The sequence below is a fragment of the Anabrus simplex genome, chromosome 12 (genome assembly GCF_040414725.1).
Source record: "Anabrus simplex isolate iqAnaSimp1 chromosome 12, ASM4041472v1, whole genome shotgun sequence".
Taxonomy (NCBI): domain Eukaryota; kingdom Metazoa; phylum Arthropoda; class Insecta; order Orthoptera; family Tettigoniidae; genus Anabrus; species Anabrus simplex.
In genome coordinates, this window is record NC_090276.1 from 51860328 (window position 1) to 51881188 (window position 20861).

The 20861-nt window shown below is 39.4% G+C and overlaps 1 protein-coding gene across 7 annotated transcripts in view; it reads right to left on the bottom strand.

The window, feature by feature from the left end:
* The window catches only part of SA1 (stromal antigen), a 168688-nt gene that overhangs the window by 13680 nt on the left and 134147 nt on the right, over nucleotides 1-20861 (bottom strand). For 5 of the 7 annotated variants that reach the window (XM_067156395.2, XM_067156393.2, XM_067156392.2 and 2 more), the window contains exons 16-19: nucleotides 19873-20027; nucleotides 10537-10707; nucleotides 4354-4562; nucleotides 2699-2865 (exon numbers count right to left, since the gene is read on the bottom strand). In XM_067156395.2, coding sequence (XP_067012496.1) covers nucleotides 2699-2865; nucleotides 4354-4562; nucleotides 10537-10707; nucleotides 19873-20027 — 702 coding nt within the window. The remainder of the gene's footprint in view (nucleotides 1-2698; nucleotides 2866-4353; nucleotides 4563-10536; nucleotides 10708-19872; nucleotides 20028-20861) is intronic. The other 2 variants (XM_067156397.2, XM_067156396.2) reach the window with 1 other exon arrangement.

Sequence of the window (20861 nt, forward strand, 5' to 3'; positions counted from 1 at the left end):
CAGCATCAAAGGCCTTTCTGACATCCAGGAAGGCCAGCCAAAGGACCTTATTATGTTCATAATACTTCTACATTAGCTGACGCAGTCCAAATAAGAGATCAACTGTTTATCTGCTTTTCCGGAATCCATATTGTTCCTCTGATAACTTTAATTCCACCGATGGTCTTATTTTCTTTTCTAAAATCCTTTCATACAGCTTTCCCACTTGGGAAGTTAATGTAATTCCTCTGTAATTGGAACATTTCTTCCTGTCAACTTTCTTAAAGAGTGGAATGATGATATGCTTTTTTCAATATGCTGGTATCTGTCCATCCTTCCATATCTTGTGAAAAAGTCTATACATCCACTGCTTTCCTGCATCACCCATAGACCTGATCATTTCACCACACACTTCATCAATGCCTGGTGATTTTCCTGTTTTGATGTATTTCCATGCGTATTCTATATCATTCCATGTCAGATCTGTTATAGTGTCTTCCATCCTTCCATCATTACATAATCTATCTAATGGAATGTTTGTGATATCATTCACATTTAACTGCTTATCAAAATAATTCTTCCATTCTTCTTTTTTTTTTTTGCTAGGGGTTTTACGTCGCACCGACACAGATAGGTCTTATGGCGACGATGGGATAGGAAAGGCCTAGGAGTTGGAAGGAAGCGGCCGTGGCCTTAATTAAGGTACAGCCCCAGCATTTGCCTGGTGTGAAAATGGGAAACCACGGAAAACCATCTTCAGGGCTGCCGATAGTGGGATTCGAACCTACTATCTCCCGGATGCAAGCTCACAGCCACGCGCCTCTACGCGCACGGCCAACTCGCCCGGTCCATTCTTCTTTGATCTCTCTGTCATCTGTAATGAGATACCCACTATCACTAGTCAGATAATTAGTCTCTTCTTTGTCCCTCCTCCTATTCTTCATCATTCCATACAACGTTTTTCTGTTGCCATCTATACATGTAGTTTATCACTCCATTCATTCAACCATTTTTCTTTTTCTGCTCTGACAACCTGGTTAGATTCTTTTTTCGCCAACTTATAGAGTTCTTTGTCCTTATCTGTTCGATTTTTGAAATATTTTTTGTAGGCATAGATTGTTCTTTTTAAGGACTGTGTCTCTTGTTTTATCATTCCACAATGGTCTCTCTTTCCATTTCCTTTTGCCATTTGTTCTTCCACACGTCTCCTCTCGTCTTGACCAAGCATTCCTTGAAATTTTTCCATTCTTCTTCAACTGTTCCAGTGTCTGTTTTTGGTATTTGCTGCTGGATTTTTTCTTGATATTCTGTGGCCTTCTCTTTGTCCTTCAATTTCCATATCTTTAATTTCTTGTCCTGGATGGTTATTTCCTTCAACTTTTAAAACCTGAAACAACTAACAAGGAGCCTATGATCACTGTCAAGAGACACACTTGGGATCACTTTCACATCCAGCAACATTTCTTGTATATCTTTATCTACCATAATATAATCAATGATGGACTCCTGTTGCCCATTCCATCCATATCTGGTGATTTTGTGACCTTTCTGATTGTGACACCAGGTATTACCAATAACTCTGATATTTCTCAGGCAGAAATCTAGGAGTCTGCTTCCCTCAGTGTTCTTTGGTCCCCATCCATGTGTGCCCATGATGCTCTCATAACCTTGCCTATCAGACCGTACTTGGGCATTCATGTCACCAATAACAATGGTTCCTTCACCTCTAACTTGCTCTTCCAAGGATTCTTCTAATAGGCCTTTCTCTGAACTATCACAACCTACTTGTGGGACACAGCACTGAATGATACTAATGTTCTGGGTAGGCTTTAATTTTAGATTGACTTGGAAAATCCTATCAGATTTGAAGTTTATGTCTATTACATGCTGTTTCATTGAATGGTCCATTATAACACTAACTCCATTCAACTTCCTCCCGACCAATATAGATGGTAACCTTCTCTGAGTTCTTTTGACCCTTGTCCCATTTGGTTTCACTCAGTCCTAGTACAATATTCCTCATATTCATCAAATCAACACACTCTTCTATTTTCCCTGTCAAAGAAATGATATTCAGAGTTACTACTCTGATTGTGGGCATTGTCTTGTAGATTTTAGTTCTATTGCTGGATCTTGACGGAGCATCAAGCGTTGAGCTGTCATTAATAACAATACTACGAGAACTTGCGCCCTTATTGGGTTTGTTTAACACTCCAAGGCTTCTTTTTGTTTTGAAAGCAATTAAAATGTCTCTCTTCTACCAACTTGCTAGGCCTAATGTTTCAGACAATTTTCTGTCAGGGGTTGTCTCCCTTAGCCTTTGGCAGTCCCCTGCCACACTGCAAGGCAACAGCTGATGAGTTTACATGTCATTTCCTACACAAAGGTCTCATCTAACCTTTTAAGGGAAAACTCCTCCACCCGTAGCTAATGGACAGTCAACATACAAAGTTGGAATTCAATAGGACAAATAGGGGCATAATAAGGAAGAGAAATTAGGGATTGGAATAATTTATCAAAGAAAATTTTTCATAAATGTTCAAGTTCTTTGAAAAGATTTAAGAGCAGATTAAGTGAACACCTGATAGGAAATCTGCCCATCTAGCAACAGCCCTAAATGCAGATGAATGAACATTAATTCAACAACATTGGATACGTTAATTCATATACACTAAACAAAAATTTCATCAAGACACTTAATAATATTTATTTTATTTACCTGCACCAGCTTCTTTCTTTTTACGTCCATATGCGCGTTTTGAGGTCACAGGCGGTTGGTCTGTCTCACCATGTACCAGACTGTTTCGGTACATAAGCAAGGGCTGCCAGTCTTCACCACGACTCGATGGCATGCCAGTAGCTATTCGTCGGTCGAGGAAGTTTAAGCTACAAAAAAATAAATATTATAATCATAGACAGAACTTGATTCTTTCAGTGAAAAAAGCCCTTACTTTCAGTAAAAAGGATACACATACAATTTGTAAGAAATTTGCAGAGGTTAATTTTTAAACACAAAGTTTTAAGTTTGCATGCAAATATTTCATTCTATATTTGATAATATACTGCCAAACAAAGGTAGAATACAGGCTTTTTTCAATCTTGGTTAGGGAAAGTACAGAGATAAGATGTTACCTACATAAATATACGGAAGATAATACAGCAGGGAAGTGGGGTTATTACTGATGATGTAAATTCAAAACATTTCTTTTGACATCTGTTGTACTTAATTATGACCTATGGGTGTATCCTTTAGATCCTTTCCTATTTAAGTCTGTCCTTTTCTCCATATTTTTTTAATGAGTTAATTTTACTGGTAATGCCAGAACAACATATCCAAACTTGAAACTAAATGACACGTTAAAACTGCTATGGTTGATGCCGAACTATTTCGTCGTTCCTACAGAAGCCAATGTTCTTGAGTTGATCTGGGAGTTGGTATCCTTATCTGTGTAGATTAACTTGATTGATAATTTATGTTTGTTCATTACTAATATGGGTAATGGCTTATGTAGCTTTAACGGGTACATTCGTAATTTGAATAGGTATTCCTTTTCATCAGATGTAGTGATCTATTGTTTAATTTGTTTTGAAGTGAATGTCCCTATGTTCTTCGTAAGTTGCGTGCACTTGGTACAGAGTCTGATGCGAGTCTGGTGTTGGTATCATGTAAATCGTGTAAGTTTCACTTTTAAAGACTGGGATAACTTTAGCAATTTTTAGGAGATTAGGAAACTGACCACTAGAAATGATTCACAGATGAGGTAAGTTAAAGGCTGTACCAGATAAGGAGCACATTTTTTAATGAGTTTTGTGGGAATTTCATCTACACCTGTGGAAGTTTTATTCTTCAAAGACTGTATGATTTTAAGAACTTCCAATTCTGTTACTGGAGTTAATTGCATAGAGTTAAGCACAAAAGTTGGGAGTTCTGGTAATACATCTGATTTATTTGCATTTTCAAGTTTGTATAGTAGGGATAGAAAGAAATCATTTATATAATTAGCCAAATGATGATGGTCATTCATTTGTATTCCATTATAATTTTTTATGGCAGCAACTATATTTCAAACTGCTTAATAACATTATGAAAATAGAATTGACAACACATCGCAAATTCTTCCCTGGAGTCTTCCTATCTGCACAATGTGAAACATTACGATTCTGAGTCAGCTTGGTCTAGCTCTGCTGGTCGCTGTGCTCTACTACTACACACAAGGTCACCCCAGGACAGGGACAAGGAATTATCGTCAGAGCAGTGATTTAGTATGATGATCTACGCTACCCTGTTGAATAGACAAACCTGCATAGCCTCAAATCCATTTCAGTTACAAAGGAACAACCCTAGAAATTGAAATAAGTTATATCAGTACTTACACGACTCGTTTATCCTGCTTGAGAAGTTTGTTGGTGAACTCTGTGAGGATCTCAAGAAAGGGAAGATTTGGAGGAGGTCCAGTTGGGTCCTCCACATTCTCCAGAGGGTCAACTGAGAACAGGATTCCCTCCCGATGAAGGGCGGTAATAGCTTCTCTGTTCTTTACAGCATCCAGACCGAATGACAGTGCAAACCTTTTAGCTAATTCCTGGAAGAACCAATAAAGTACTTGAAAAAGAAGAGTAACTTGGTAACACGTTTCACACTCCACGTTTTCCCAGTATTCCTTACCCCACATTCTCCTTACAGTTTCTCAACACCTATCAAACAATTTCCCTAGTAGTAACAGCAATCGAGCAACCTTTTCCCCCATTTGCTTGACTTGTCAGCATGGAGATTCAAACTTTAGAATAGAGCAGAGCTCCCTAGTATGCTCCTCAAACTATAAAAATTCTTCAAGACGTCAAAGGATGTGGTTGACATTGTTTATTTTTAGTGATGTGAAACTAATTTGCCCATACGACAAACCATGAAATTGTAATGTGTTTTTAACATTCTAATTTTAAAGAAATAGTCTTTTAAACTTTTTCAACAGTTCGCGTGTTTTGTAGCATGTAAGCAATTTGCTGCTCCCAAGCTCCTACAAGATTTGTCAGTCACAGCTGATATCTGGCAAAACTGCTGGCATTGAATAACATAGCTAGATTTCACTGACTGGACTCCACCCTCAAGTTTACAGCAAGTTCGCAGAAACATTACATTCTTTCAACAGCTATGAGTGTTTGTCAATTTTTATGGCGAGTGTTAAAACTTATCATGAACCTAACAGTGTTTACTTCCACTAGAGCTGATTTAAGGATTTTTCTTTCCCGACATTCTGTAAACTCAAATTACAACTATACTTTAGACATAAAATGGTGAAGCCGGAAGATATATCAATGCTCATAAGTCCACTCCTATCAAAACAAGTATCATTCTATTTATATACGCAGGTTAGTAAGATCCGTTTTGAATTTTTAAAGTAGTGAAGATATTGTCAAAAACTTTCTTATTTCACTTCCTACACCTTAGCTATTTTACTACATAGTTTCCTCCACTGTTCAAACATTTATCATAGTGTTCTAGTAATCTGTTTATGCCAACATCATGGAACTCAGCCGCCTGTGAAGGTAACTTTTCTTCAACCGTTGTTTTCACTTCTTCATCGGTATCAAGCTGCTGACCAGTGAGAAACCCCTTCACATAGTGGAACAGGTGGTAATCGCTCAGTGCAAGGTCTGGGATGTATGGTCCCATCCAAATGATGTGATTAACTCTCGAGTTTGAACAGCAGAATGAAGATTTGCATTGTCATACAGCAACAAAATTCCAGACAACAGTAGGCCTTGTCACTTATTCTGTATGGTGCACCAAAGGTTCCCCAAGGTCAGGCAGTATGCAGCTATGTTTATTGTTGTCCCTTGTGGCATAAATTCAACTAAGAGAACATCACACCTATCCCAAAATATAGTTGCTATAATCTTGTGCACCGAAATAGTCTGCCTGTCTTTCACTTTGGAGAATTTGTGTGTCGCCATTCCAATGACTGCTGCTTTGTTTTTGGAGTCTTGGTAGACACCCATGTCTCATCCCCTGTGAGAGAATATGGTCCAAAAGTTGTTCTCATCCAATTCCTCATTGTACCAGGTCAGAAAATTTGAAGCACTGGCCAGTTTTGTTTCTTTTTTTTCCCCCTCAGAACGCAACATGGAAAACATTTGCGAACACAATTTTCTGAAATGCAATATTTCAGAAATGATGCTGTACAGCACCAACATAGAAATTTGTGGAAAGTCCGGAGACAAAATGGAAATTATGAACCACCAGTCTTCCTGAATTACTGCGTCAAATGCACGTAACAAATCGCAAGGTCAGTCCGATTGGGGTTCATCATGAAAACTGTCCCGCCCATTCTCGAACGACCTTTGCCATCACACAAAGCCGTACATTTCACTTATCTGGCGGTGAATATCTGCTGCTGACACGTTCCTAATCACAGACCATACTTCATAGTCAGCGGGCCATTCAAATGTCAAACATTTTAACCTCACAGTCTAAACAGCACAACAGGATGTCGTGACTGCTTGTCTGCAACGCCTGCTTGGAGCCAGCACGAATGCAGTTTCTAGAGGCATGCAAAATTTACATAGCTGAAGCCAATCACACCTTACTTAAAAAATAACCCTTGTATATATCTACATTATAGATTTATCCCTTTCACTATTCAGTCTGAAAGCCTGTGAATGAACTAAGCTCCTCAACAATCCTCTATTTGCAACTGGCTCGGTAGTCTCATTGGTTCCACAACTCTTTAAATCATGCGAAACTGAGTCTACTTGGGCTCCCTCTACTTCTCTTACCATCCATGGCTGAGTCCATTACTCTCCTAAATAACCTATCCTTCTCCATTTCATTCACATGACCCCACCACACAAGATGGCTTATGCGTACAGCTTCATCCATTGAGTTTATTCCTAATACTTCATAATCTTGTCCTGCCATTGTTTGCACCTATTTGTACCAACAATCATTCACACCACTAAGCAGATCGACTCAATTCTCTTTTACAGAATATTGCTTTTCTGTGCCTTGGTTCAATGTCACTTGCTATACCACCATCCTAGAAGAATACACATTCCAAATACTTGAAATGATCTGCTTGTACAGTTTTGTATTTCTGACCCGACATTCTTCTCTACTGAAATCGCTTTTGTCTTGGAAATGCTAAAAGGTAAACAAAAGAGTTGTGTCCATTTTCAAGTGTCAGACACAAGATGGTACACAGCAAACATTACATAACTTCAGTCGTTGAAGTAATCCCCACCGGCATCCAACACCTCTCGCCATCCTAAAAGTCCAAAAGAAGTTTGCAAGTACCTCCGGTGCACCTGCCTCACATTGGGGAATGATTTCCCATGAACGTGGGAATGTTCACTGGTGATGAAAAGTGAATCCTTTATGACTCACCCAAGCGTGCCAAACATGGGTTGTCGCAAGACTTGGTAATCTGTTGCCACAAGGTCTGGGGAATAGGGTGGATGACACAGCGTCTCCAGCCAAGTTGCTGTATGATCTCCCTGCTGACCCACGCCACGTGGCAGAGAGTTGTCGTGCAGAAGCAGTACACCCTTGCGCTTAAACAATGCTGGCTGCTTCAGTATCCGTTGCACACCTTCCAACTCCTTCGAGTACAGGTTCATAGTGATGGTTTGGCCCCGTCGTAGGAGCTTGTCGTTCATCCACTTGGCAACTACCGGTAGTCTGTCAGATATAGAGCAGGATCTTGAGTTGGTGTAGAAACGGTTGGGTGGTGTGCGGCACCAAATCTAGTGGTGACAACCAATGTTTGACACACTTCAGTATGTCATAAAGGACCCATTTTTCATCACCAATGAACACTCGATCAAATATGGGTGCTTTGCAAAGTTGCAAAAGCAGCAATAAACAGACTGTCACTCGTTCCTAGTTAGCATCTGACAGTGTGTTCAAGTTGCACATCTTGCCAATTCAGTGCCGGTGAAGTTTGACCGTTTCTTCAGACAGTTGGAAGTGTTTTACTGCTGTCCTCTTCTATGGCCTCATGCAAGGTCTCGTCATTCAGTGGCTGGGGGTAGCCACTGCGGGGTTCATCAGAGGGGTCAAAATTACCCGCCTTGAACTTCGCGAACCACTACTGGCAGTGCATTCATTTACGGCAGTCTCTCCAAAGGCTTTGCATATACGGTGACTTGATTCAGCTGCAGACAGTTCTATCTTAAAGTCACAAAGAAAACAGCCCTGGACAAACTGAAATGACACCTCCACCTCTCAAGCTATAACTACTGTAACTGTGCACTTCGCATTCTCAGGCCAAGGACAAAGCACCTCCTCCCTCTCTGGCTGCATTCCCGCCACATGGCTCACTTCTCCTAGCATCTGTGGGCTCGTCTTCCTCGCAACTCGAAAAACAGGCAGAAATTTTTTGGTAACCTTGTATTTTCATTTCATACTTGCTGCTTCCCTTTTCATGTTCCATGATATTAAATGGCAGGCTCTCAGCAAAGTCTACCATTATGACCAAATCATCTGCATAGGAGAGACTGCTTACATTTACGGCCAAAATTCTTTTGTAATATTGTCGTTGACCTGTTAAATAGTCCACAATAACGTTAACATAATGTTACATTCATGTGGCTTACAATGTTGCTTCAAATACAGCCACAGTTCAGTTACATACATAATCTTCTTCAAATAAAGTATATAGATTTATTTATTTACTTATTTATCATGCCTTTATAGGTGGCGAAGTTAGGGCTCTTGGCCCTCTCTTACACTTAACCACTGTACACATCATTGAGAGCAGAGTTTGAGTACATATTATATAATAAATGATAACCTACATAAAAATACCTTACACTTTTCTAACTCACATTCATACGATCATTCATTCTTTCCAGTCATACAAGTTAGTCAGCTGCATTCAGCAGGTAGTCTCGGCAAGCAGTCTTAAATTTAAGTAATGAAGTGGAATTTCTGACACTGACAGGCAGGGAATTCCAAAGTCTAGAACCCGCCACAACAAAGGAGTTGTTGTACATGGAGGAGCGGTGAACAGGAATAGAAAGGGAGGAACCAGAGCGGGTATTACTGCTGTGAAAGGAGGACAAATACTTAAGCTGAGATGAAATGTACAGTGGTCTGTCTTCAGAGAGCAGTCTGTATATCTGTATCAGTATGTGATACATTCGTCGTTTGTCAGGTTTCAGCCATGAAATAATGTGATAGTATGGGGTGACATGTGTATCATAACTCAGACTGTATATAAATCTAAGGCAACAATTAAGCGCTCGCTGAAGTTTCGAAGTCTGCTCTTTTGTTGCGTCTACCAGAATGACGTCACAGTAGTCGAGGACGGGAAGCACTAGCGTTTGTATGAGTTTGACTCTCACAATACAAGGTAAAATATCGCTGTTTCTTTTAACCGAATGAAGTATCGAAAATATTTTTTTACACACATTCTTAATATATTCAGACCAATTTAAAGTTTCGTTCATTGTCACTCCTAGATTTCTCACAGTTTGGCTGAATGGGATAACTCTACCATTCAGTATAACTGAAGGAATAGTTTCGTATCTTAGTGTGGCCAACAATTTTTGAGAGCCAATAATGATTGCTTGCGTCTTGGAGGGAATTTTTCAAGGAGTAAGCGTTAAGTCGCTAAAGGTCAGCATTGATGCCTGCTATGGCATGCGGCAAATCAGAGGTCTTACAGTGACAGTAAATTTGTAAGTCGTCCGCAAAAAGATGGTAGCTACAATTCTTTAAATTAGAGGAAATGTCGTTTATATACAAAATAAAGAGCAATGGGCCTAAAACACTACCCTGCGGCATGCCTTCCTTCCTGGTTCGCCAGCGAGAGGTTTGATCAAGGGTTATAATTCGTTGCGCGCGATTTTTGAGGTACGATGAAAAGAAATTAATAGTTCGTTGATCGAAGTAGTAAGATTGCATCTTGTTTAATAGAGTCTGGATGTTTATAGTGTCAAATGCGCTACTGAAATCGAGGAGAGTAAGTATTGTCACTAGTCTTTGGTCCATTGCGTGCCGTATGTCATCAGTCACTTTGAGCAGGGCAGTTGCTGTGCTGTGTCCCTTCTTGAAGCCAGATTGCAATGGGTCTAGGAGAGAATGGTTGTTTAAGTATTCCAACACCTGCTCGTGAACCAGACGCTCGAGTGCTTTGGAAATCGCTGGTAAGATAGAAATTAGTCTGTAGTCGGATGGTAGGGAGGGGAAACATGTTAAAACATACACAAAATAGGCAAGGAAATAATGAAGAGAAAAATGAATTACATTCTTCAAAAAAAAGAGAGAGAAATCCCTAGAGAAAAAAAGGAAATACCAACTTATGTCTTCACGAGCCAAACAACCAACACTACAAAAGTCAGACAGAGGTATACACAAAATCCTAACTTTCACCATTCTGTGAAAATTCAATTACAAGTTCATTGGGAGCAAAACATTTTTTTGTCATAGATATCCTCACAATTTTTCATTATATTTGGGATGCTTGCATTAGCATAAATCCTCCATGTTCCAGTATGTATTATAATGAACTCTAAATACAAGATTTAATCACTGATAGATAAGAAGCAGTACAGTACCTTGAGACTAACGAAGTCTTCGCTCTGACGATTGATGCGTGTTCCATCCCGTGGCAGATCCTTGAAGAGCATCGTGAGGCTGAGAGCCATTGTCCGAGCACAATTCGTCTTGTTAATCTCACGAGCCTTCCCCAGAGTAGCTTTAATGATATCACCATAGTCGTTGTAATACTGAAACACAACCATACTACATAAATGTCATGCAACTTGGTGACACCTTCACACAAATAAATATAAGGAAATGCAATATCTGGCACCCACTGTTTTAGGTGAGCATCTTATGTGAAACTTTCTCACCAGATGCATCCTTCTCGGATTCCATGCATTATCTTATTCAATTTAAGCAGATGATCATGAACGTGTTAAAAAATGCCATTACGAAACAGGCAAGGAAATAATAAAGAGATAGGGAAAAACTCCCTAAAGGAGAAAAGAAATGTCAACTTACGTGTTCACGAGTCAGAGAGGACATGAAATCCCATATGTTACATACCCTCCAGAGGGGACAAATTAATGGTAGGAATATTCAGTGAGAGAACAAAAGGCGGAAAAGAGCAACAAATGTGGACACGGAAGTCACTCCTCATCTCCATGTTTATTCTAAAACATAATATGAAATTGCTTCTCCTAAAGCAGAAGATGGAAGTCTATCAGGCATAAAAATTTTTTTTTTACAAAATATAAATTTCCTGAATAAAAATACAAATGTGCAAATAAAGTTAAATATGTCGGGATTCGTCTTTATGAAGATCAAGACTACACTGAAGAAATTAAATGTAGAATTGAAACAGCTAGAAAATCATTCTGCAAATATAAAAAACGTTTTAAATTCCACAGAAATTAATTTCAAATGAAGGATGCATTATACACGATGCAACGCCTGGCCCGAGTTACTGTATGGCACAGAGACTTGGACAGAGAAAGCTTCAATAATAATAAAATAATTAGCAGCATTTGAGGTGTGAATATACCATCACATATCGGAAGTTCCCTGGACTGATCGAGTATGGAATGGCTACATCTTGAACAGAACAAGGAAATACAGAGAATTAATCAAGGCAACTAAACACAGACAAACATCTCATTAAGGCGACATAATGAAAAATCCAAAACAATATGGAAATCTTGAACTAATTCTTCAATGGAAGTTACTTGGCAAGAAGAAGATTACCAATTGCTATCAATTTGATGATGGTGATGATGCTTGCTGTTTAAAGGGGCCTAACATCGAGGTCATCGGCCCCTAATGGTACGAAATGGAATGACAAATTAAAAGTCCAAAATTCTCCACTGACCAGATTCAAAAGGCGAGGACGAAGAATGAATGGAGATGAATTTAAAACAATCAGTGGATGCGATCTGCGATGCCTTACATTCAGCAGATACTGACGTAAAACAATATAATTACTGACCAAGGGACTGATGCTATAGCACAACATTGAATCGATGATGCTTGCAGTCTAAAGGCGGTCCAAAATCCAAGTTATCGGCCCCTCATAACGGTACTTATCGCTAGGAATGCAGAACCATGGTATTTGTCATGCTGCGGTACTAATCAAAAGTAGCAGAGACTCGTGGTATTCCACACATTATGGTACTACCCACAGGTTATGAAATTCGACATATACTATACTCCGTACGGTTCTACTTCTAAATTGACATTTTGGCAGATTTTGGCTTTGGCTGGTAGTTATGCGCTGAAGCATAGACATCCACCAATCCCAAACTGTCATTCATATCGATTTATATCGGCAGAGCACGATCTCGAAACTTAGTTGCCAACTCTAATATTTACATTCACCACCTGGTTAACCTATCTTGCTCAGCGTGTATGCTATTTGGTACGGTTCACGATCTTTTGCATTTTCCTTCAATAATTAGTGTGTTTTTCATATTGTTGGAGGATTCCAGTGACTCTAAGATCAGTAGAGTCTTCCCTTTATAGACCATAACCTCCTTCCTGTGCCAGCCATTAGCGGTGAGTGATGTGTTATTTCCTCATTCTCTTTTATTCTTAATAATATATTCTCTTTTAGTGTCAGATGTTGTTAGTAAGTGTAGTTTTTGTGAATTTGTTTTCAATCCATATTCATTAGTTTTTCTGAGTACGATATTACATTTTACAAGGGCGTTTTACTGCAGTCGTTATGCATCAGCTGTTCTCGCGGGCATAGCGCGCTGGCAACAGAGGAAAGGCGATGCTCATTTGTTTTGCGAAACTTCCATTTAGAAGTAAGGCCGTGCGGAGTATACAGACCTATGGTTTTTCTAACATTGCGGCGCCATTTACAGGCAACACAACCCTATGGTGTTCAGCACATAAGAGTACTAACCACAGGGACCTTCCCCTATCCCGTGGTGATCTTCATATAGTGGGTACTAATCATAGGCAAGGCAGAATCATGGTAGCTATCATCCCATGGTCCTGCTCATATGGTGGTACTAATCACAGGTACTGCAAAAGCCGACCGCACGGTGCTCCTGTGTGCTACTAATCACAAACCTATTTGGTACCCAATATAGTGGTACTACGCACAAGTAAAAGCAACCCATGATGTTCTCCGTGTGGTGGTACTAATCACAAGTAGTGTTATGGTTGCAAGACAATCATCCCTTGGTCGCCCCTTTTAGTCGCCTCTTACGACAGGCAGGGAATACCGTGGGTGTATTCTTCGTCTGCGTCCCCCACCCACAGGGGGTTGTGTGTTTGGTCCGCGAGAGCTATTTTATTTCCCTCAAGTCCGCCGGCAAGCCGGTTAGGACCCCCTATCCGCCACCTGGGACGCGCCACATGGGAGTATCACCTCTCCCCCTGCTACATCAGCGTAGTAGGTTCGTGGCTATCAATTTAAAATCAATCAGCAATTCCTATCTATAGTAAATGCCGATGTGTTTCAAGACAGAAGCATAAAAGCCTTATTTTGTAGAATATATGTGGACTACACTTGCTAGTGACAGGAAAAGCCCATGTCCTGGCACCCGGTTTCATCCTCTCCGTACCTACTATCATATACCACATCATTCATTTCATCTCATTGATTCCTCTGATGAGGTTGATGTCAGGAAGGGCATCCAATCCCAAAAGTTAGCTACGAAGATTCATTTCGCTTCCTACTCGAACCAAGAGAGAAACATGACGAGCGCTAGACAGATGGACATGTACTCACACACACTTCAGTATTCACACCTCAACCTGATAGGTTGACTGTTGTATTATAGGAAGAAAGAAGATCAGTCCCTTCTAACATTAATCAAAGATGAAAGTGGAAGAAGTCCAACCCTTCAAAGACACAATAGAGGCCGATGCCCTTCGATGTTAGGCCCCTTAAAACAACAAGCATCATCACCATCATCATCATCAAAGACACAAGGCGTTGGTACGAGGAAAAGTCAGACACCAAAGAAAGCCGGTAATCTATACTGCTACGGTCAGAAGAAGGAAGATATGGGTCTGTCACTAGAAACAACACCAAACACACCTGGGGATATTTCAAACTGCTGGAGCTATTACTTCTTACAATGCACCAAAATTATTTTGATAAGGAAAAGTTGTTTAGAAATAAACCACAGTAGTGGAAAACAGCTCCATATCATTAGCCAAAATGATGTAACCTAAAAGTTTTTCAGTCTGTTGAACACTAAATACCTATACCATGCCCATAAAAAAATTATTAAACAATATTTAAGAACGAATAACATATTTCGTTCTTGACAGATCATCAGATTCTATCAAATCACCACTTTTCTGTTTTTAAATTGATGAAAATTGTTTAGAAATGTAGCAACCTTTATAAAAATTCTGATTATACTCTTTAGTGCTTGAAAGTTAAGTTCTCCTATGCTTCACTAATTCATTCTCTCCCCTTGCTAATCTAACAAAAAAGAGTGCTTTAACGTTTTTCTGTTGCTCCCTCTTCCCTTTCATTATGATTGAGTCTTCACCATACACAACATTCAGAAAACTGCAACTGGTCAAAATATCTGTATATTAGCAATATCTATCAGCAAGAATATGGTAATAAGTCTCTTACAAGGACAGATCGATAGATATATCAGAACCGAATGAAAATCAGTTTGCAAATGGCACATTAATATAATTAATATATATATTGCCATACGTTACTTTCATTTATGGGTATTAATAAAGTAAATGGAGTAAGTCTGGGTGCCCTTTCTCCTTCTGGGACTGAATTTCCTCTAAAAGGTGATTTATATAAACCAGGTGGTTTTAAAAATGGCCCCATTTTTGTCAGCTAGCTCCTGGCAATAGTAAGTTTGTGCTCTCGTCCCGAGGTAGTGCACCTCTTTTCAGGCACACCCACAATGGAGGTGAGCTGCGTGTACAATTTTAACCAAATAGCAGCCCTCCTGCCATACTTAAATTTCTAGCAGTACCGGAAATTGAACCTCGGCTCCCGAGGATGGCAGCTAACAGTGCTGTTACGCTACGGAGGCGGACTACTATCCGACAGGAAGATGCCATTACTTTATAAATGTGAAGAAATTCTATGAGATTCACGTAACAACATTTGCCAACAATACACAATTTATTCTTTGTTAGGCATCAACGGTTTCTTCAATTTTGCTTCTTGCTGATTTGCTTTTTGTTTCACTATAAATTTGTTCTAGATGCAGTACACATTGCCACAGTGCATCTTTATAGTGAAAAATTATTGGATTAAGAAGACAACTATGCAAGGGCGTTCAGGAGAGAGTACAGTGTGCAAGATCCTCCTAAGACAAACACAATATTGGCTACAGTGAGAAAGTTGGAAACAACTGGGTCTTTGTTGAGTGATCCTGGCAGAAGATTTTCAGACTCGCCTGCTTCCGTCTGCTAGGAAATCGTTACACCGTTTGACTCAGGAAGTGGGGTATTCGTATTCCATATGTCAAAGCACGACCAAGGTAAAGAAATTGTGGTCCTACAAGATGACTGACATTCACAAGTTGCAGGAACCGGATACTGGAAAGCGAGTTCATTATTACACATTGTTCTTGGATTTTACTGTACAGCTACCAGGAATTCTGAACATCACCTGGTTCACAGATGAGACCTGGTTCCATCTGGCTGGTTATTTCAATTCTCAAAATACCCACATTTGGGCTACACATAACCCACAATGTGTTTATATGAAAGACCCGTGCACCCACAGAAGGTCGGAGTTTGGTGAGCAGTCTCGGCAAACCGAATAGTGGGTCCATTCTTCTTGTCAGACACAATAAATACAGACCAGTACAAGATCATTTACCTGCAATTTGTCAAGTAACTAGACGACACAGAGCTAACTCCAGTTTATTTTCACCAAGATGGTGTGACCTGCCAAGAGTCAACCGAGTCTCTCGCTCTGATCAGCAGCTTCTTCGAGAACAGAGTAATCTCTAAGAATTTGTGGCTGCCAAGATCACCGGACTTAATGATACCAGATTATTTCCTGTGGGGTTACTTCAAGGATAAAGCCTTTTGAAACTGACCACAAACAACTGAAGATTTGAAGGCCAACAAGTAGATTTGGTAAAGGCAGCAGCCTAAATATCACTAGAAGTGATGCAAGCAGCAATATAAAAGTGACTAGATCGCTTCACGAGGTGTGTCACGTCTAAGGTTGGATCATCATCATCATCATCATTGGCTGCAGTTGCCCAGATGCTGAGTACACTGAATGTTTTTAAAGTTTGATGGACGCCTGAACGTGTGAAGATTAATGCCTTATTTTAAAATGGGATTGAGAAAAGACCATGTAATATGTGGGTTTAGTTGCTCAGGGAGTCTGGCGACAGAGATCATGACTCAAGAAATTAGGCACTCAACCAACTGGGAGAGGTATCCTACCAGTTATCATAGGAAGTATTATTATTATTATTATTATTATTATTATTATTATTTAGTGTATGACTTACATAAAGCACAAAACAATGGGGAATAAACAAAGAAAAGAAAAACAAGTTCATGATGGACACTTTCCAGCAGCCGTTATAAACTACAGTCCAGGTGAAGCCGATTCCTGCATGTGGTGCCCATGCATAGGTACAAGGATTAAAATTCCATTAATGACCTGAACATCAGCAGTTTGACTGCCAGACTATCATACATGATCTCCTGGCAAACAAATAAAGCACACTAACTTACCGAGAACGAATATCAACGGTCCTTGTGAGGACCAACTAATTCGTAAACTTGGATTATCAATTTGAATCTGCCAGCTTAACATAGAGGGAATTAGCAAGGCTAAAAGCATCCATTTATCCAGAATTCTTCATGGAAACAAAGTTTATTCACATTGAGAACGAGCTCCAGCTAAGAAGAAGAGGAAGAATTGACGAGTATGATCCTGTTGGTGTTACATACCATCCACAATTTGGCACAACACACATCAATAATGATATTAAAAATGTTAAATTGGTAGATGAAATGAAATCAATCAATCAATCATTCAATCAATCACTACTGATCTGCATTTAGGGCAGTCACCCAGGTGGCAGATTCCCTGTCTCTTGTTTTGCTAGCATTTCCTTAAATTATTGCAAAGAAATTGGAAATTAATGGAACATCTCCCTTGGTAAGTTATTCCAACCTCTAACTCCCCTTCCCATTAACGAATATGTGCCCCAATTTGTCCTCCTGAATTCCAACTTTATCTTCATATTGTGATCTTTCCTACTTTTAAAGACACCACTCAAACTTATTCGTCTACTGATGTCATTCCTCGCCATCTCTCCACTGACAGCTTGGAACATAACACTTAGTACAATTTACAAACTTCATCGTATAGATCTGTATTGATACAGTTAAAACTAAGAAACAATGTCAGGTTTCGGGTGGACCAAAACCTAACATTGTTTCTTAGCTTTTTACATACCACTTAGTCGAGCAGCTTGTCTCCTTTCTCCGAAGTGTTCCCAGCCCCAACTTTGCAACATTTTCATAATGCTACTCTTTTGTCGGAAATCACCCACGGGCTGCCCGACAATGGGGTTCGAACCCACTATCTCCCGAATACTGGATACTGGCCACACTTAAGCGACTGGAGCTATCGAGCTTCGTATTTGTGGAAATAGAGAAGGGGGAAATCTGCCAAGCACTGAACCTCCACGAGAGAGAGAGAGAGCATGCTTTGAACGTGATGGAATAATTGCCCATCAAAATTTAAAAATTGTAGGTTAAGATGTATTGTGAAAACAACGGTCACCATTTTTAATCTATCCTCCACTGACTGAGAATGCAACCGAAAATTTTGGACCCATGTGTTTCTTTTATGTGTACTCTATCACAGGGTATGCTGCTGCTCTGTTTCCTTTACATACAGTATATAATTATTTTTACACCTGTTAGCTTACCTGACCATTTATCTGGTGCATACCGTATTGGTCCGATATAAGATGATACTTCTTACATTAAAATTACTAATAAAAACTGTAGTCAAGCACCACCTTACATTTAAAGACTCGTTTGGTTGAGGTCTATTTCTATAATTCTCCTGTACTGGCTTGTTGATGCGAGTTACCACGAGCAATGTAGCTGAGCTCAAGGTCACAAATACACCAATATTTCTCGATCTTTTATTCTTTCTTCCCCCCCCCATATTCTGGCTTATGATATACTGCGGTATTGGTTGGCACCATCAAGCTATTGCAATTAGTTTTGGTCACCATTCCAATCATGGCAGATTGTGTGGAAAGGAGAGTCTATATCTCACGTCATGTTACATAGAGGTTATGGTAATTGTCATGATTATTTTAAGAATTGAGATATTCATATATTTTTGTACATAAAATTGCACGCAGTGCAAAAAAAAAAGGGCATCTATATATTATGTGATAAGCGTTTCTCCTAGGCTGTCATTCTTCTGTTGCTTTTACTTTGCTGACTTCTATAGTGAGTTACAATGCACAATCATTTTTTCCATTACTAATTCTTTTTCAAACTAACATCATTAAAATCAGTTCAATAATACAGAACAATGAAAAATACATAAATGAAAATTAGCATAAATTAATGATGTTGGCTTGAGGAAACTAGACAATGCTAGAAAATTTCATTGATCCAGTGACTGGTAATTTTTTTAATTTGTCAACATGTCCTTTTAACTTACATTGGTTAAATGTGTGTACATTAAAAAAGCTGTATTTATGAGTAAATTTGTAGGGACTGGGGCCCTCATTTTACAGAAATTGGATTTATTGGACTGCTGTTGTCCAAGCATAACGTGACAATGGCGGAAGATGATGAAAATTTGTAGGCTACAGCTTGACGGGTTTTATTAAACATAACCATTTTTACAAAAATGAATGTAAAGTAGATTGTAAGGCTAGATCATATGTTAGATAACGCAGCTATCTATGTGTTAAAGTAGTCAAATTTCAGAACGTACTATGAACATAAAGTATTTTTAACATATTTGGCTTTGTTGTAGCGCCTCAGTGAAGAACGCCTTGCATTTTGGAAGGAATTAAATGTTTTCAAAAGTCGCAGCAGAATTTAGTACACCAAAGGCACTTTGTTACTGGACGATAGAGAAAGTGGTTGATACATCCAATAATTGGTGATAGATATGTAGCTGCTAAAAGTTGCATCCTTTACCGGAAGATTATGAGCCACGATCCATTTGTCTGCACTGCAAATTGGAGGATAACTTTGTACTTCGACACTGCGCGATAACTTCCATAGTGTCTACTGCATCATATTTCACACTCTACGTGCACATGTCTCGCGTTATTCAACAGACAAATGTTATGATTAAAATAAAAACAACAAAAAAACACGTGTCTAGCTGCAAGCTCAGAACACCAAGACATAAAGAGAAGTATTCAGAGGATCAAAGACAAGAAAATTTAATGAAACTCATAGCCTTGTTATTGGATTCATGCAGGAGAAATGAACCTGGGTTTATCCAATAAGCCACGAAGTTATTAGAATGAATGCATTGGAGGTGCATGTGAGTTACAAGTTCCAGTAACTAAATTTAAGGTAAGCACAGTGTTGTGTAAACAAATGATGCGGTGTTCGGCACTGTGTTTACAATGTCAGCAGATTATGCCAATAAATTTGGTTGCTTATCAGCACTACATAATGAGACTGAAGAAAGTCTGTATTATTTTATGATTTTTTCTTTCCGAAATTTATTTTAGGTTTAACGAAATTATCTTAGTTATAGGAGAGCCCGAGAATGTTGTAATTGCATTCATAACTTAAGTTTTTCTCGTAAATGCCTTTCAAAAATCCAGGGTCATGTTATATGCGAGGCTGTCTTATAATAGTGCCAATACAGTAATATACAAATTTATGATGGATTTGAGACCTAATACTAGAACACTAACTAAACAAGCAACACATACCTTCACATAGTGCTTGAAGACATCAGCGGCCGCCTTGGTGGGAATCACATTGTAGACGACCAGCTTACAAAAGGAGGCCAGGAAATTTCTCCTCTTGTGCAATTCTTCTATCTTGCAGTGTTCATCCTGATCCTCTGTAATCGCGTGTAGGGGGTCTGTGGTTCATATGGTAATAGTGGTAATAACCGGACGGGGCAGGGTGCCACCCTCCATGTGCCTCGTGCCACCATCTGCTCACTCTACCATATCAACAATGCTGGGAGACCGAAGTGTTTCAATACCGGTACTAGATCTAATTAATATACATGGTAACCGTTGCACCGCAGTGAAGTTGAAAATCTATACTGTTAGCACTGGCAGGAAAAGCTGGCATAACTAGCTAGGAAGGATATAATTAGATTTGACACATACCAGGGAGAGGTTCGGAATTAATATCGTATAAAGTGTGAGAATGGCCTTACTCAATACGAACAGAGAAATATGTTATACTACCTTGGGGTAACATCAGCAAAGTGTATTGAAAACTGCAGTGTTGTCTACACTCTCAGCAAGTGTGATAAAGACAACTGAGACAAGTGCCAACCCGTGAAGTTGAGAGGTCATGATGCAAGAGTTCTAGAGTCTGCAGGGAAGGGGCAGTAATCAGTGTAGTGAGACTTTCTCGGAAATTGTGCATTCCGGGACTTGATACATGCATTTTGGTGCCTGTAGGGACAATTTGAGTCTCCTTCCTTGCAGCAAACAAGGATAAAGTGAGCTTTCTACGAATTCTTCTTTGACAACTTGACAAACTTGAACTTGACAAAATACCAAAGGGTCAAAATCAAGGGATAGAGTGGAGTGTTAAAATAAACGCATGCAGTGTTATTCACAGGGTTGCAAACTATGACTATGCAAAGTCTGGTTGAGACTGGTGGAATAGTATAAAATTTTGTTGAAAACAGACATACAGACAAACAAACTAACAAACTGTTTCCCACAGTGGGTAA